An 18,414-nucleotide genomic window follows, 5' to 3' on the forward strand; every position below is an offset into this window, starting at 1 on the left:
ACTGTCTCCCTCTCTCAAATAAATAAGATCCTTAAAAAAAAAAAAACTCAGTTGTGGGCGTTGTCGTCTTCCATTTCTTCTTGCTTCTGATGTCGCTATGTCATTCTAGCCGCCTGTGGTACCATATGAGGAATCTCGTCACAGGCTCTTCCAGAATCTTCATTCATCAGTTCATTGGTCAGTGCTTCACATCGGAGCGGCTTCTCGGAGCTGCAGGCACAGCTGGACTCAAGCAGCGCCCGGTGGAAGCAGGGCAGGTCCCCTGAACTCTTGCTCTTGTCCGCTGACCACTGTCCCCCGGATGCAGGCAGGCACCCCATGGGGCCTGCACATACCCAGCGTGTACCCCGCGGCACTGAGGTGAACATGGTCTGGCAGCCCATGCGACCCTCAGCCAGGCCCCCACGCCTTCCACCGATCCCCCGGCTGGCCGCCCCTCACCTCTTCTGTGAACTACTGTGAACACACTAGTAGGGCACGTCAATTCTCATCCTTCCAGAGAAGCAGCAGAAGTCACTTAGAAACGGCCACAGGCCTTTGTTTCTGACTCTGAACGCTGAAACGAATTTCACCGCCTGAAAGCATTCAGTGGGCCTCCTCTGCAGGCTTTCTCCCCCTTCCCAGTAAAACCAGCTCTTGTGGGCCTCTAGGTCCACACCGGGCTGCCCAGCCAGCCTCCACAGGTGCCTAAGCCCCCCAGCCCGTGATCCGGGGCGCCCCCGATCGAGCGGCTTCCACACGCGGGCTCCCGCGGGAGACCTCCCTACCTCGTGGGCTTCCACCCCCATCTCCTTCAGGGCCGACTGGAAATACTCAGGAGAAGGTTTCCCCACCACTTCGGCCTCGATTCCACAGGCGTACTGGGAAAAGAGAAAAGGACACAGCACGGGTTGAGGACAAAGCCACAGGTGAGCCCTCCTCCGAAGACCTCCCTCTGGGGAATCAAGGAAAGAGCGCCCAGAAGGTGCACCTGCGGGCCAAGGGCCTCCCAAGAGGCAGGACACTTGCGCTGAGAGACACATGGCCCCCACCTGGCCCCCTGCGATCTGCTCAAAAACCTGAGCACAGCAGGAGGTGGGCCACCCTCCCTCACCTCTCCTTTGGTTGGTGCTCTCATTTGCATAATTGCTTCTCCCCTGGAAAGAACTCAGTCACAGGCCTCCCACGGGAATAGGTCCAGGGCTCTACCAGCCAGTCTGCCCAACACTCCCACCCAAGTGCAGGGTGCCAAGAGCCAACGTAGCAGCGAGGGTGGCAGGTGAGCTGACCTGGGGCAGCTGAGCAGGCACGGGTCGGGGGGTCACCGGGGGCCCCATCTGAACCCGGCCCTGAAAAGGAGGAGGGAGTCGGGAGGGAGTCCCATTAGGACACATCATGCTCAAGGTGTTGCAGATGACCAGTGTCAGGAAGGAGGCAGGTGGCAGGCGGACGCCGAGGGTCTGAGAAGACAGCGGCAGCGAGCAGGCCGGCCATCGGCCTGGTGCGGGGCCTGGCGAGTGGGGAGGAGCAGGAGGGACAGGACAGCAGAGTGACCACCCCGGTGGCTGAGGGGCCGCACTCTGGAGCGGAGCGGGCGCTCCGCTTGAAGCCCCAACAGGGGGGCGGCAGCTCTGGCAACAGAAGAGGAGATTCAGACACGGAGTTCACCCCTCTCTCCCGAAAGGCCAGAAGCGTCCCAGACAGCCCCGAGATCTGAAGGCGGCTCAGACAAACTCAGGCCAGGTACCTCGAGCGCCTTCATGTAGGCACCAACGTCCAGCATCAGGCCCGAGGTCTCCTTGTAGTAGCGTCTACAAGAGAGGAGGAGGGGACACGGTGAGCGGAGCCCGGGAGCTGTGCCAGGAGAAACCACCCCGTCCCGGTTCTGCCAGCTCCGGAGAGCAGAACCATGGGTGAGGGTCAGTCCGGGCGCCACGCTGGGAACGACCGACGGAGGTCGGCATGACACAGCCCAGCAGCGGGTCACCATGCCCGGGCGGGAGGGACAGTGGGCCAGCAGCTCTCACTCCCAGTGGCCCCCTGCTGCCAGCCCTCGGGGGACCCCAGGGGCAGATGGTTCCAGTCATTAACAGAGAAAGACAAGGGGCCTGCGTTGCGTTCTGGGGACGGGCAGAAGGTCCACAGAGCACATGGCAGACTCCTAACTGCTAATGATTAACCCCTAACTACTGCTCGAAGAAGAAAACCCCATTAGTTCCATGGCACCCCGCAGCGTCTCCTATTAACCGGAGGTCCAGGTGCCAAATGCTTTCACCAGAAGACGACAATCTCTTCCTGTCTCACCGGAGACCGACACGGCATGGCTCACGGGAGCCTGCCTTTCTGAGGACAGCTTTGTGACTCCTGTGAGCGCTGGGCTGGCCCTGGCCTCCACCCTGGGCCACACCCAGACCCCTCGGGACACATGGAGGATGGATCCCAGTTCCAGAGCAAAGCCATTCGACTAGAAAGAGAGCAAAGGTAGTTTAATCTACACCACTCAAAAGACAGGGTTAACGGGAGCCTGAGACTGTTAAAATGTTTTGAGACCGGTCACAGCAGGTGCCTCTCTTTCCCACGCTCTACGGACTGGAGAGACGTCGAACAACACGTATACAGAGACCCGAACAGAAGAGTGAGGCACACTGACTCCAGGGCTCCAATCCAAGTTCTACGTCCTTTTAACTGTGAGACTTTGGGTTGCTGAAGCCCTCTGGGCTGTTTCCTAATCTGTAAAATGGGCAGCAGCGACCCTAGTGCCCACCTCATGAATTATTGTGAAGCTCAAACAAAACAATGTGTGCAAAGTTCTTAAGTGACGTCTCGCATGCAGGCACTGCTCAAAAAATATTCGAGAAAATGATTATTCTGGTTACCTGGACCGGGCTACAGGCAGGGAGCTATGAGTGGGGCCAGAAAGGATGAACACATGTCTTTCCCCTCTGTGGGGGTTGCAACCTGTCCTGTGCCTACTGAAATGTAGAACTAAGCTTCCCAGGAGCTGCCGCAGGGCTGGCTCCTTTCCTCCAGCTCTGCGCCCCAGGAGTCCTGCCCGTTCCTCTGGACCCCACCTGAGGCCCTGAAGGCTGCGGGAGCCTAACTGCCCACCACATGCTCCCCCAGCACTTGGTGTTCTCAGGCTCCACGAAGGCTGGCCTGCAAGGCTTTAGCCAAACCCTTGGCTTTGGGAGGGGTTGGTGCCCAGCCAATCATTCCTGTCCGGTACACTGGGAGCCCGGAGCCCATGAGATGAAGCTGGGGATGGGGACGGGGGTGGTTCCTGGTATGGCAGGACCAGTCAGTCTCCAAGTGAACCCCAGGTTTCTTGGTCAGGGGTCACCCCACAAGGGCTAGGTGGGACACTGCACCCCTTCAGGAAGATGCCTGGTAGCCAAGTGGAACAGCTCCTGCTTACAGCATTGGGGCCTCAAAATGCTACCCCATTTAAAGGGTGACCCCAAAACCCAGGGTTAGAGGTTTAATTGCCTTTGTCTTAAATCGAGAATCCAGACACGTATTCTGTCTGATAGAGCCTCACTGAAGTGTTTCCTTCTATTTCCCCATTCCTACAATAAACCACCTTCCCTAGCTAGGTCCCGAGTTTTAAAGGAACGGCGAAGTTAAGTCAGGTTTGGCCCACAGGAAGAGGGAGACACTGGGTGCTGGGCCCTGCACTCAGGGACCCCAGAGTTGGGGTCCGCAATTCAGTCCCCCAGATCCACGGCCCTCTGTGGGACTCAGAGACCAGCCAGACACAGGCTGTCCCCCAGGGACTCCCAGTCTGGTGGGGAAGCAGCCCAGTCCACAGACAAATATAAAGGGGACGGGGCACGGGCAACGACCAGGGGAAGCCCGGACTCAGCGTGCTCTGCTTGAGGAGGGCTGAACATGCTGGGCACAGGGAGACAGCATCCCAGCGACACATCAGAGCTGGGAGCAGAAGCTAAAGTGAAGGGAACAGAATTGTCCAGCCACAGGGACCATCTCAGAATCCAGCAGCAGCACTCTGCTGAGGACCCCATGGGCCGGACGACCCTCCAGGCCCGGTTTCAGCTTTGTCCCCTCACCCTCTGTATGAGGACGGCTGTGGGAAGGGAAGAGAGGGGCAGTGGGAGACCAGAAGGGGCAGGAGGGGGACCAGGGAGGGCCTCCCTGAGGAAGGGACACGGCAAAGTGAGCCAGGGACAAAGGACAGAGGTGAGGAGAGAATGCGGCCAACACAAGACCCCGAAGACAAAGGACGAATTAAAAATGACACCATCTCATTGCAACAGGCACAGGTTTGTTTGGAGCAGAGGATTCTCTGGGCCTCCGGCCAGGGCCCTGGGCTGGCAGGAGGTGGCAGGAGCTGGGTGCACCTCCCTTTGGAAAAGCCTCCCAAGGACATGTTCACAGCACAACTTCTGCCCAGCCACACTCCCCAAAGTCTTTCTTCCCAAGTGACAGGAACCCACACTTGCTGAAGTTTAAATTTAGTCCTGATAGAAGGAAAAACCTGAGCATATAGCTTAAAATATTTGTTACCCTCATGTTTAGAGCCTAAAGAAAAAACGGACTTCCATAAATCAAAATTAGAAACCTTACGATTTCTTTTTCAACTGAATCTGGGCTTTGGTTTTCCAGTGTCCAGAATTTTTCTTTACTCCTTACTCATTCAGGAAAGCCAAAAGCTATCGGAGGCCATCTGTTAGCTGAAAACATTTTTAGAGACACAGGAAATACAAGTATCGAAGTTAATTTTTTCTAAATATAAAGGCCCAGGTTATTCCTGAAACCGAAGAGATCGGATACACCATCTTCTGTTACTGGCATCAAGAAAGCAGCAGCAGAAGCTGAGTGCTCCGGCCACAAAGAAGAAACTGGGGGTGCTGGAGAGACGGGAAGGAGCTGGCCAGAAGCGGTCGGATAGATTTTATGCTTTACTCTTCTGCCTTTCCGATTATTCAGCGCGGCCTCCCTTCAAAATGACCACTTGACCTTTCCCACAAGAGCCATTAACCTTCCATAGTCTCTCGCGTAAACAGCTTAATTTTCTGACGGCAGCATGACAGAAGAAATTACAAAGGCAATTCCCACTCCGGCTCCAAACAGATGCCACATGTAAATCACTCCATTTCCAGGAGGACATTCTGCCCCAGTGCCCCCGCCATCCTGCCTCCTCGGGGGGCCCCGCGTGGCCCCGTGCCCCGGAGGATGGCCCCTCGCCGTCCACGAACCCCACTCGGACAGGACAGCAGCTCTTCATAGGTCCTTGGGCTGTCCCGAGAAGCTGCTGACCCGGGCCCCAAAGCTCTCAGTTCCTGTCCCTTGCTTCTGAGCGCCCAACCCACAGCCCAAGTCAGGAGCCCCACTCGTCAGAGGCACCACCTCCGATCGCGTATTTGTAAAACCAACCCTTGCCTACCCTTGAATTTACTACAAAATGACAAAGCTAAAAAGCAAATGATTCCTTTTCTTTTTCTTTTTCAACAACATATCTACTTGGACTACTCCCCACTATCTGGAGTAATAACATTTAACAATTAGGGACAATTTGAAAGAAAAAGTGTGAACGTAAATGAATCATGACAGAGCTTCATCATGCTGTTCTCTAGTGAGGGGCTGGTGGTCTCAGGGACGCCTAAAGGATCAAACCAGGAGCGTGAGGGCGTCGAGCAGGCCAAGTTCCATGGCTTGCAGCACTCTAATCCGCAGGTGCTCGTGAGGTCGGAAAGGGACTAGAATGGTGAACTTATGTGTCAGCCTGACTGGGCCAAGGGGCCAGATATTTGGTCAAACATTATTCTGGATGTTTCTGTGAAGGTCTTCCTTGGGTGAGATTAACATTGAAATCAGTGGTCTCTGAGTAAATGGACTGCCCTCCATTCTGTGGTGGGCCTCATCCAATCAGGGGAAGGCGGGAACAGAACAGTATTCCCTCCCTGAGCAAGAAGGAATCTGCCGGCAGAGAGCCTTCGGTCCCGGACACAGCTCTTCATTGGGCACCTGGCCCCTCTTGGTTCTGCTTCTGCGACAAATCCTGACTACTACAGGACATATTTTATTTGCATGATAAACACACTAGAATATTTTAAGTTCCTAAAAGAAATATATCCTCTCAGGGCGCCTGGGTGGCTCAGTGGGTTAAGCCTCTGCCTTCGGCTCAGGTCATGATCTCCGGGTCCTGGGATCGAGCCCCGCATCGGGCTCTCTGCTCAGCAGGGAGCCTGCTTCCCCCTCTCTCTCTGCCTGCCTCTCTGCCTACTTGTGATCTCTGTCAAATAAATAAATAAAATCTTTTAAAAAAAAAAAAAAGAAATATATCCTCTCTTTCCTGAAATCTCTTTTGTTTGCCTATTTTGACAAGAGACAAAGCCATTAAAAAATACCATGAGAAAAACAACCAAAATAGCGCACTTAAGTGACAGCAGACTCTGAGCTTGGTGAAGGGGATGGCGGGAGTGGCGGGGCCTACGGTCAGCTGGAATCAATGGAGGCAGTGGCCTCAGCTAAGCTTCTGAGTGTGGTGGAATGTGGGGCCCTGAATTATCAGATATTCTGGTTTTTTAAGTATCCAGAAATCTGGGTATTTTATATAAAAATCTCCCAATTCTTTTTTAAAGATTTTATTTATTTATTTGACAGAGAGAGATTACAAGTAGGCAGAGAGGCAGGCAGAGAGGGAGGGGGAAGCAGGCTCCCTGCTGAGCAGAGAGCCCAATTTGGGGCTCGATCCCAGGACCCTGAGACCATGACCTGAGCCGAAGGCAGAGGCTTAACCCACTGAGCCACCCAGGCACCCAAAAATCTCCCAATTTTTAAACATGCTGCCCCCAAATTTAAGGTCCTGTGAGGGCCAAACATCTGCTCTTGAATGTAGCCCCGAGGGGACAGGATTTATGGGCCGGGGACCCCGGCTTACTTCACCTCCTTAGGCCTCGATAAGCCACTTCCAAAATGGCACTGCTGCTGCCTACAACTCACAGGGTTGCGGCGGGAATGAAACAAAATGGAATACGTAACGGTGCATGGCCAAACCAAAGGTCCCTCCTTTGACTCCTCTGATAGCCGGCCCCATTTGGTGGGCACAGGGCGGGAGTTCCCGACCAGCAGAAGCACCCAAGCTGGAAAAGCCTTCCCCAGGGACGGACCCCAAATCCCCGCCAGGCACAAAAAGCTGGGGCAGGGCTCCAGAGGGTCCCTGCAAATGTAAGAGCCCATGATTTTAAAGCCTAGTTCTGCCTCCTGCTGACAAAGTCTGCGCAGCTTTCTGGAAAGCAGCCCGGCAACGTGCACGGAGAGCCTCGGATCCATCTATCACGGCTTTACTTTCGTAGAAAATCAGAAACAACCTAACATCCATCAGCGGGCATTGGTTTAAGAAAACTACAGGATAGGGGATGCCTAGGGGACTCAGTCGGTGAAGCATGTGCCTTTGGCTCAGGTCATGATCCCAGGGTCCTGGGATCGAGCCCCACATCAGGCTCCCTGCTCAGCTGGGAGCCTGGTTCTCCCTCTGCCTGCAGCTCCCCCTGCTTATGCTCTCTGTCAAGTAAATAAATAAAATCTTTTTTAAAAATTAAAAAATAAAAAATAAATTTAAATAAACTACAGGATATTCTGTAAAAAAGATTACAGGAAAACCACCACACAGACATTTCTTTATCAAGTGGATAGTTGTTCACAAAGTACTGTCTGCTGAACAACAAAAACCCGGGTAACAAAACTAGGTCAGGTTTGATCCTGATGCTCCAAGTACATCCCTTCGTAATGATTTCTTTGCTCCAGGAACCACGTGGAAGGAAACACACCGACGTGTTGACAGCTGTTTTCTTGTGCAGTGGAATGGAAATCTCTGTTTTCTTCTTTTTGCTTATCTGTACTCTCTGATTTTCCTCCCATGAACATGCACTGTCTTGGTGCTAAAAGATGTTGAGAAAAGTAACCAGCATGGTTGGTTTGGGTTTTTTTAAAGGAAGAGACAATGAGGACTGTGCTAAGGGCTCAGACAAAAATGCCAGTGACAAAATCAGGACTTTACAGAGACTGCTCTGTGGCCAGAGATGCGGAGCCCGGCCCAGAGCTTTCCTCCAGGCCCCCGAGCCTTCCCTTTACTACTCAGGTGCCCCCTAGAGACAATTCTTCAGTGCCTGGTGCTGTACCTGTGCAAACACCCCTAACCTTGGGACAGTGAGCACCTGTGCTCTGAGGCCTCAACAGGGCCTCCATCTGCAGCAACCCTCCCCGGCCCCAGCCTCTTCCAGCCCAGGGCCCACTCGCAAGCCTGACCAGCCAGCTCCCCCGAAGCCAGAGAGTTCTCATTTCCTCACAAATTATTAAAAGAAAGGAAGCACGAAGGGAAAAAAGCAGGGAGGGAGTAGGAAGGCAGACTATGCCCACCCCACACCCACTTTTCTGCACCGTGTACTGATTCTGCAAGGCCAGAGACCCACAGAGTGTCTGTCGTCCAAAGCAGCTGGAAACCCTCTTCCTGAAGCTGACTTACCCTTTTCCCAGAGAGATGAGCACAGGACTTTCCAGCTCCATGAGCACCCGGAAAGCCTTATTCATGTTTTGGTAAGAAAAGCTTTCTCCAGCATCTGCAATGACCACGCAGTTGGGGTTGGAGGTGTCAATCTGATCAAATTCTGAGCGGACTCCTGGAAAGAGAAAGAGGGATAAAGCCCTGCGGAGACATGGCTCACGTCTCATCTCCTACCAGGGACACCCTCTGTCTGCCACGTGGGTCCGGCCCCTTTCTCAGATGTACTTCCTGATCCTCCCAGCTGTACGGGAGGCAGACGTGGAAGGGGTCTTACTCCCACTTTACAGATGAAGGAATTCCACTCCCCACAGTTGGGGTTTGTCAGGAGAAAGATGGACCCACCCCGGGGGCCCCCAGCCCAACACTGCCATTACCCCAGGGGCTCCTGTCCAATCCCACAGGCAGGGAACCCATAGTTCTGCAAGTGAGAAGTGACATTTGCCAGGAAGACACAGATTCCTGAATGCAGGGTGAAATGAGGCTGCTGGAAACCTTTGTAGGGTCTGTACTGCTGGACCCACACTGTAAAGACCATCAAACATTCCAGCCCAACCCCATGGAAGACAGGAGAGCCTCGAGTGACACACATGCTGGAAGGAGTAGCCGCTGATCTCCCACCACCCCTCCGCTCACCAAGCCCCTTAGCAAAGCCTCTTCCTCCTTTCCTTCTCTGCCCTCCCCTATTTTATCTTATTTTATTTTTTTTTAAAGATTTTATTTATTTATTTGTCAGAGAGAGAGAACAAGCAGGGGGAGTGGCAGAGAGAGAGAGAGACAAGCAGACTCCTTACTGAACAAGGAGCCTGACGTGGTACTCGATCCCAAGACCCTGGCATCATGACCTGAACCAGAGGAAGACTTTTCTTTTTTTTTTAAGATTTTATTTATTTATTTGACAGAGAGACAGCACAGGCAGGCAGAGGGAGAGGGAGAAGTAGGCTCCCCGCTGAGCAGGGAGCCTGAGGCAAGGCTCAATCCCAGGACCCCAGGATCATAACCTGAACCAGGGGCAGACGCTTAACCAACTGAGCCACCCAGGCGTCCCCCGAAGGCAGACATTTAACTGACTGAGCCACCCAGGAACCCCTGTCCTCCCCAATTTTAAATTAAAATCCGAGAACATTGCAAGGATAAACTAAGTTGTCAGCCTTATGCCCTCCATTGCTTAGAACGAAGCGTACTCTCACCTATCTTGGTCTTAGATGTTGACCTTGCTGAATTAAAAAATGGAAGTAACTGCATGATACCACTTCCTACTTGGCAGATCGGCGAGAATTAAAAAGATAGGCACCGCCAAGCGCTGGTGGGGAAGCAGAGCAGCTGTAAGAGCCGGCTGGCCAGAACGTGAAATGATACAGCCCCCTGGGGAGAGGCTAGCAGTTTCCGATAAAACTCAACAGCCACCTACCCTCTGACCCAGCAATTCAGTCCTAGGTATTTATCCAAAAGAACTCCATAGAAACATTCATAGCAGATCGCCTCCCTAACAGCCTAAAGTCGGAAACAGCCAGGTGTCCGTCAACAGGGGACTGGACAAAGCCTGGTATGTTCACTTAATGGAACAGCACTCCGCAGAAAGAAGAAAAAATCTACTGACAACCCGCAACCGTACAGATACGTCCCAACAACAGTATGTTGGGGCTGCTCGGATCCAGCAGATTCCAAAGAAAGGCGGTCCTCAGGGCACCTGGGTGGCCCAGGCGGCTAAGCATCTGCATTTGGCTCAGATCATGATCTCAGAGTCCTGGGATGGAGCCCCAGGCTGGGCTCTGCACTCAGTGGGGAGTCTGATTCTCCCTCTCCTTCTGCCCCTCCTCATGCACCCTCTCTCTCTCAAATAAATACAATCTTAAAAAAGAGAGAGAGAGAGAGTTTTTTTGTATGCCTGAGGCCCTGGGAGGCCAGAGACTGAAGAGCCAAGGTCAGTCCACAGGCGCTGTGTGCCTCTCCAACCAATCCCTACTCAAAACCCTAGACACCAGGCTCCAGTGGGCTCCCCTGGGTGATGACACATTGCACGTACCGTCACACATCTCGGCTGGGAGAATTAAGTCATCTCAGGGAGACTGCCCAGGTGAGGACCACTGAAAGGTCATGCCCCATTCTCCTAGAGTTCACCCCCGCCTCTCCTCCCTTTGCTGAGTTCAATCTGTGTTCCTTCACTGCAGCAAACCCTACGAGTCCCGCAGCTCTTCTGGGCCCTGCAGGTCCTTCCAGCAAATCGTCAAGCCTGAGGGTGGTCCGCAGGGTCCCGGCACAACTAGAAGCTGCATGATTCTATTTATACAAAAATCTAAATGAGGCAAGCTTCTCATGATCAAACAAATGAAAATGCCTCCGAGAAGGTTGGGGATGGGGACTGACGGGGGCAGCACGTGCCAGTAAAGCTCTGTATTGGGATCACGACAGGGCTAGGGACACACAGATGGATGCATCTGACAGAACTCAGCAAAAGCACACCTGAGATTCCTGCATTTCATTGTACATAAATTTTTTATCAAAAGAAAAAATTATAAACAGACACTGAACTCCAGTTAAGTACTGAAGCGTTTTGGGGACATGTTCCAGTGTTTGCTATTTACCTTGAAATGCGTCAAAAAGATAAGAAAAGCAGGAGCCTGGGTGGCGTAGTTGGTTAAGTATCCGACTCTTGGTCTCAGGGTCCTGGGATCGAGCCCCGCATCAAGCTCCACGCTCAGTGCAGCGTCTGCTTAGGGTCCCTCTCCCTCTCCCCGCTCCTCCCCCCACCAGCACGCAAGCACTCTCTCTATCTCTCTCTCGAATAAATAAATCTTAAGAAGAAAAAAAAGTAAGATGAAAAGATGGACAGAGGAATAGGCAGACATAATAAGGAAGAAAATAGAGTAAAACATCACTAGCACAGCCAAGGTGACCACATCCAAATTATTCTGAGCAGAATTCCTGTAGCTTGGCTGTATGTTTGAAAATGTCATAATAAAATGTTGGGGGTGGAATTCATCAACAGTAAAACTTGGAAAAAGATTCCGAGTCTGGAGACAGGCATATTAATGGAAAAGAGATGCAGGGGTGCGGCTGAGGAGGGCCCCCCGCTTCCCCTCCGGCCTGCACAAGCTCCCATAGCGATCAATGCCCCCTCCGGGCAAACACTGAATCTCCTTCCCCTTCCCAGCGCATTTCACCCCCACTCCTCCCTCTGCCCCGGGGGTGGGGATTTTCTTTCTTAAGTTCTTCTCCTTCCTTGAGGACCTGTTCTGAAGACACTGGCAGAGATCCCATATCACAGAGGAAGGATTTTGAGAAAGAGGCTTTCTAAAGGCTGGGCGTATTGCCCTCAACTGGCACCAGAGCTCTGGATTGGACACTCGAGCCTTTCAGGGAGCACCCTCAAGCTCGGGGGGGCCCCTCTCCTGCCGGGAGGCAGAAGAATATGCTTGCTTCTGCCGTGGTTTGTAAATAAAAATACCCAGCGCAGGGGAAGAAGGAGGGCTCAGTGCAACGACAGGGAAGCGTCCTGAATTCGAAGCTCTGCTTATGTGTCTTCTTTTTGAATATTCAGAAGGCACCCAATAATACCGCTCCTTCCACTTCCCAGAAAAACTCCCCAAGGAGGGTCAAAATGTCTCTTTCGTTGCATTCAGACGAAGATCAGGATATAAACCTTGTGCCATTTGCCAGAAAGTAGGGCTGGTTTTCACAAATAGAGATCAAGTTCAGGGTTGGGGGAGGGTGGCGGGGGAGGTAGGGGGAGTGGGGGATGGGGTGTGGCAGACAGAAACCTACAGACTTCAGTCTAGCCCCTCAGCCTCCTTCCCTGCCCATCTCCTGCCCCACAAGCCCTAGAAGCTAGGATTTTGCCGCTGTGGCGATTCCCTGCCCCTCTGGTCCATTCTAGATCAAAGAAATCAGGCTCAGAGGTTTCCTTCTTGGAAACTGTTCCATCTGGAACCTGCCTCTAAAGACCCTCCGGTACTCAGCCAGGGGTGGAAGGGGACTGGTGCCCAGCAGGGAGCCCACGAGGTTTCCACCCCACAGGCCCATGAGCACCAGTGGCAGGAGCCAAGCGTTCGTGTCCTCCCCAGTGGTTTGGCCCAGGTGAGGACGCCCTCCCTCGGCCCCCACCTGGAAAGGAGGCACCGTCACCCCCACCAAGCCAAGGGCCCGGCAGGCCTACCATCATGGACAAGCAGGTGTGGCCGCAGGCCTCGCTTCTTCAGGATCAGAGAAGCGGCTGGGGCGGGGGCAGTCACCTCGCTCTCGGAGATGTCGAAGCCGTGGCGCCGAAGCAGCCCCACCAGGTCTCCCCGGGACTTCTGCGAGTCGTTGGTGCAGAACCTCACCTTCAGCTGTGACCGCTTCAGTCTGGGAGTGGGAACACGACAGGCAGAGGGTGCCATCAGCACTTGGAGCGCTGAGCCTCCGGGGAGGAAGCTGGAAAGTCACTTCCCAAGGGCAATCAGGACCGCCAGCGTGGGCCAGACCACTGTGGCTCCCTGAGGCCAGCTTTGGCTGACCCCGGGGTCTGGATGGGAGCTGCTGAGCTGGAGCTGACCCTTTCCAGGGAACCCCGACCCTGCCCACAACCCTCCTTTCCATCTGCACTGAGCCTGTTGCGGGAGACATGTCCCCACTCCCTCGGCCTGGGACACCCCCACCTGGGACATATCTCTGTCCCCACTCTCTCTGCCTGAGATATCCCCCCCACCACCTCTTCATCTGACACACAACTCCAGCCTTCACCTGGGACACATTTCCTTCGCTCCTTCTACCTGTGACACACACCCATGCTCTGCCTGGGACACATCTCTATTCCTTCTCCTGGGACACATCTCCACTCCTGCCTGGGACATGGCACCTCTCTACATGTGCCAATTCTCCCACCTCCCAAGACGCACCGGACATCTCCCCTCCATCACTCCATCCCGCTCAGCCTGGCCAGGGATGTCCCATGAACGTCCGTGGCAGTTTCTCTGGACCATTCCCCCGTGATCAGCACTTCCACTGTGCACGTGGGCTACGTGCGCCTAATTACCTCTGCATCCATATTTCCCCTAAAGAACAAAGGCTGAGACACCAAGTTCCTGTATATCTTCTCATTGCTGTCGCCGAAGAAAAGTTTGCCAGACGGTCATCAGGTATGTGAATGATCCCGGGATGGACAGATAGGACCCAGGGAGCCCCTGCAACCCCAGGGTTAACCTAACAAGACCCTGAGATGCTGTGGCAGGCCAGCCGCGCCCACATTTCTTCTCTCCTGAGCTCCCAGGACCCCGGCTGCAGCCTGGCTACACTTGGCCCGGTTCTCGGAATGCAAACCCATAAGCAGATGCCGAAAGAGGTCCCAAATGCAATAATATCCAACCCTCCCGCAACACTTACCGAGCATCTACTAAGTGCCTGGCTGGGGGCCAGCACACAGAACTGTAACCTTGACCACAGGCAGGCTCCGGCTAGAGCCACAAGGAGGTGCTTTGAAGGACTGGAGCAGGATGAAGAGGCAGATGGGGGCCAGGAGGCAAAGAAACAGCCTCCAAGAGAGGGAAGAGTGGACTCAGGCTGCGCAGGAAAAAGGGCTGGCACAGCTGAGATCCATTCTGATGGCAGATGTCCCCATGGGCCCAGAACACACAGCCCTCCCTAGACAAGCCAGGGCAGGACGGCAGTCCTACTCAACATCTGCACAGAGTCGCAGCGTGGCATCGCAGAACAGACGCCAGGCTACTAGTCAGGAGGTCTGGGAAACCCTAGGAAAACTAACCGAGGGCACTAACTGTCACCTCGCACTGTTTGCAAACAGGTCTCTGACACAGCCATGCCAGCGGTCTCCGAACGTGCAGAAGACATCTTTACTTTTCAGCCATCCTTTCAACTTTTACATTTTTATAATATAAATAATATATCTGATCCAGTGTTAAGTGCATAATTTATCATTTAGTATTTATCAATAAATACCCTGTATAAGAGATACGTGTTCCAATTTTGTGCTCTTGTGCAGAGGCAACACACAGAGTAGACCCAGTTACTCAGAACTATGGACTTGAAATCAACCTCTGTTTGGCCAAATAAGGGAGACCCCCGGTAAAAATGCAACTCTGTCTCAACCCTGGCGGTGACATGCTTTCTATCCTGCTTTATGAGTGAGGACACTGAGTCTCGGAAGGTCAGGAACTTTCTATTCCTCTTCCTGGATCTGAGACACTAGGGACATGGGCTAAGTTCTACTTGACCCCAACACGGACCCTGGAACCGATATGGAGTCAGAAACAGGAAGCACACACCGTAGCCACCCTACAAAGCCAAAGGTGGGAAAGGTCTCCTCCCAGGATGGGGTGTCAGAAAAGGCTTCTCAGAAGAGCCAGGTCCAACTTGAATCTTGCAGAACTGATTAGGCGGCCAGGGTAGGAGGGGCGGAGTAGAGGGAGAAACAGGTGCAGTGTGGGCCCTGGTTGGGTTCAGAATCTTTGAGCAGCCTTGGGTATATGGAGGCTGGGCCAGAAAATGAAGCTGAAGAGGAGGGTGACTGAGCAGGTAGGGGTGCCTCAGGCAATCTGTTCCATCCCGGGGTGGAGGGAGCTCCAAATTCAATGCTCCTTAGTGCTAACAGAACTGGGAAAAGGTGGCAGGTCTGTCCAATGTCCCCCTCTCCACCCTGTGTCACACTGTCCTTATCCTAGCTCTGGCTGTATTTTTCTTTCTTTGTGACGTTAACCAATATCTCCAAGTGTCTGACTTCTACCTTTGTGTATTGTTTCTCTCCCAGACCTGTGTGCTCCATGAGGTCAGCAGTGACATCTGGTCCATGCTCCTCGGCACCCCTGCTTCACACCGGGCTGGTGCACGGCAGGCTCCCATTTGCCGAATGACCGAGTGACAGAAAATCCAAATGACAGCCGGTGAGAGGGACCCTTCCTTAGAACCACACCGACCACACCTACTGCCGCCCCCAGGGGCGCCCCTGTAGCCCCCTTCCAAGCCCCGTTGGACACAGGCAGGCGCTCCTTCGCTGCGATGACCCTCCAAGCCCTGGAGCTGACCAGTGCCCCCTGAAAAGAGGTCTGTAGACTGACCAACAACAGAGTGAACACACACCTTGAGGCCAACCATGTCTTAATCAACAGCCCAGGTGGTTCAGTCCTTCCTTAATATTTGTCTTTCCTAATCAGAGAGTTATGAAGGATCCATTACGCGTAGTGGTTAATTGCCCTTCATAAAGACAGCTTTTGTATTTTTAAATTAGGCAGTTAATACATCGTAACTAATAGCATCACCTTGTGCATCACAGACAGATCTTCATTGATTGGCACCGGGAATGTGTGATTCGCACCCAAATTAATGGAGCAGTTGAGCGAAGAAGTGCAGGGGTGTCCGGGGACTAATTATTGCTAATGAATTATGATGTGACCTTCTCAGAACAGTGAACAATCAGCGTGACAGTGAGACGACAGTGCCTCACATCTGCTATTCAGAGCGCGACTTCAGATGCCGATGACAAATGTGTAAATAACACAACTCGCTTCGGGACCCTTCAGCCACGGGTCTCCTTCGAAATAACCACCGAAGTTCGTAAACATGTGCTTTAAAATCAAAGTACTCGTTTTAGGATCAAATCAGCCCTTGAGAAACATCTAGTGCAAAACGTGTGGGGAGTCCCCTCCCTGTGGCGTTCACCCGTGCCCCCCCCCACTGACGGCACCCCCTTTCTGACCATTTGGGACGAGTCCCAGGTCCCCTCTGTTTCTCGTAGTCACTGAAAATGATAACCGCATGGTTTATTAGCGGAGTAAAGCGTGACTACAACATTACACTAAGTCCTGCCTCGGGACTCAGTGTCTGTGACCTGATTTGGTCCAGAACCACATGCTTTCTTCCCTACACACGTCCCCGGGCCAGTACCCGGCGCACAGTCAGCACCGAGCACGAGCTGCCTGAGCAATGAGCCCAGACACCAGCACGACTGTCCCCATTCTAGAGATGCCAAAACGGAGGCTCTGAGGGGCAGAGACCGATAAAGTCGCACCGCTGGTAAGCAGCAGAGCCCGCAGGCTGTAAACTGGCCCCGGGCGGGGGGGGGCAGCTACGCGCTGGCGTGTGCAGACCTACGTGTTTCCAGTAAGGGGAGTACCGTGCCCCCGGCAAGACCCAGGTCCAGGTGCGTGCGGGGCACACGTGAGTGTGTACGGGGGAGAGAGAGTGCGAGGTGAGCGGTCAGCGCTGAAGGGAAGGCCCTGAACGGCCAACGCTGTGGACGGAGCTGCGCTACACACACACACACACACACACACACACACACACACACCCCACCCCCACCCGCCTGGCAGATCCCTGTGTTAAAGCCCTGAGGAGGCCAGAAGGGCTAAGAGAGGTCATCAGGGTGGGGGTGTGAGAGGACAGGGATTACTGTCCTTAGAAGACCACCAGCAGGGGCGCCTGGGTGGTTCAGTCAATCAAGCATCTGCCTCTGGCTCAGATCACGATCTCAGGGTCCTGGGATCAAGTCCATCCGGCTCCCTGCTCAGCGGGAAGCCTGCTTCTCTCCTCTTCGCCCAAGAATGCCTGGAACACGTGTCCTCCCACAGGGCCCTGGCATCCCAGGGTGGGGTGCAGACCAGATCGTCCCTCTGAGACCCTGGCCACCACTTCAGCCCGCTGCCCCCTTCCCAGGAGTCCCACGAGAGTGGGATTTGCCCCCACGTCCTGTGGCCACGCCGGATCTTTGAACTGACCTTTACCTCATCCCGGCAGGACAGGACAAACCCGCCTGGTGCAATTACTGTGCGTCACACGAACTGGTCCCCTGCAAATCACCTCGGACCTCACACAGCTGCTGGCTGTCGGCATCTGCCAGGGGCGCTCACCCGAAAATAATGGAAACCCTCTCATTATGGCTCCGTAGCAGGTAGAGCGCTAAGGCGATTACTGGACATCCTGACCGACCTTGGCACAGCTCCACAGCCTGCTGCCCTCTCCGGCTCGCCAGAGGGGCTGGGAGGGGAGGCCACCAGGGGGCAAGAAGGCTGCCCCAGACAAGGCCCTCCCAACTGGGCCCATCCTCCCTCCTCACTCCATTCCCCACCCCACCCTACTCCCCCACCAGCTCTTGGGAAGCTGTCACCTTTGTATGTCCTATGGAGGGCTCAAGTCACCCAGAGTCTGCTGTACCGTCCTCTACAGCCCAATCTTTGTCATCTTTCAAGGACTGGTTCGTGTTTCCCCTCCTCCAGGAAGCCCCTCAGGGCCCCCATCCCTGGTCTGCTCAGGCAGAGCCCATCTTCAGCTCTGCTTTCACAGCCCTTGGAGGGTAGCGATGCCTTTCGATGGGAATTCCCTAACTAATCTGAATTCCAGATCTGATGGGCCCACACATCATAAAGGAATAACATTGCCCTTGCCTCCAAAGAACCTCAGGAATAAACCGCATGCTCAAAGCTAATCCTGCCTGTGGGCAATATCGCCTCCCTACTGCATCTAATTCTTCAGTGCAAGGTTTCTAGAGAATTCCAGAGGAGAAAGCATAAGGGAGCCAGATGCGTCCAGACAGATGAACGAGAGGCTGAGCCTACGCACACGGTGCTGGACTGAGTCACTCCTTCATGCAGGCTATGGACCAGACGGAACAGCCATGCCCGAAGACGCTCTACTGCCAGGCAGCAGGCCAGGGGGCCCAGTGGGGACAAGGAGGCACTTCGAAGTCTGATGACTGTGGACGGGGTACCAGCTCTGCCACCTAACAGCTGTGGGACCTTTAGCGAGCTCTCCCTTCTCTCTGTGCCTCAGTCTCCTCATCTGTAAAATGGGGATGATCACAGCACCTGTCCTGTCCCATACTGTGAGGCTTCAGCAAGACCCGCAATGTGCCTGCATGGGCCTGGCACACTGAGGGTTCACTCCATGCCAGCTGAGAACAACCACCAGGACACAGGAGAAACCCAGCG

At 53.9% G+C, this 18,414-nt stretch overlaps 1 protein-coding gene across 1 annotated transcript in view; it reads right to left on the bottom strand.

The window, feature by feature from the left end:
• LHPP (phospholysine phosphohistidine inorganic pyrophosphate phosphatase) overlaps positions 1-18,414 on the bottom strand; it is a 121,124-nt gene that overhangs the window by 91,824 nt on the left and 10,886 nt on the right. The window contains exons 2-5 of the mRNA XM_032882125.1: positions 12,657-12,844; positions 8,465-8,618; positions 1,727-1,790; positions 768-860 (exon numbers count right to left, since the gene is read on the bottom strand). Of these exons, the coding sequence (XP_032738016.1) occupies positions 768-860; positions 1,727-1,790; positions 8,465-8,618; positions 12,657-12,844 (499 nt within the window). The remainder of the gene's footprint in view (positions 1-767; positions 861-1,726; positions 1,791-8,464; positions 8,619-12,656; positions 12,845-18,414) is intronic.

Source organism: Lontra canadensis, unplaced genomic scaffold, assembly GCF_010015895.1.
Source record: "Lontra canadensis isolate GAN:19392208 unplaced genomic scaffold, GSC_riverotter_1.0 scaffold79, whole genome shotgun sequence".
Taxonomy (NCBI): domain Eukaryota; kingdom Metazoa; phylum Chordata; class Mammalia; order Carnivora; family Mustelidae; genus Lontra; species Lontra canadensis.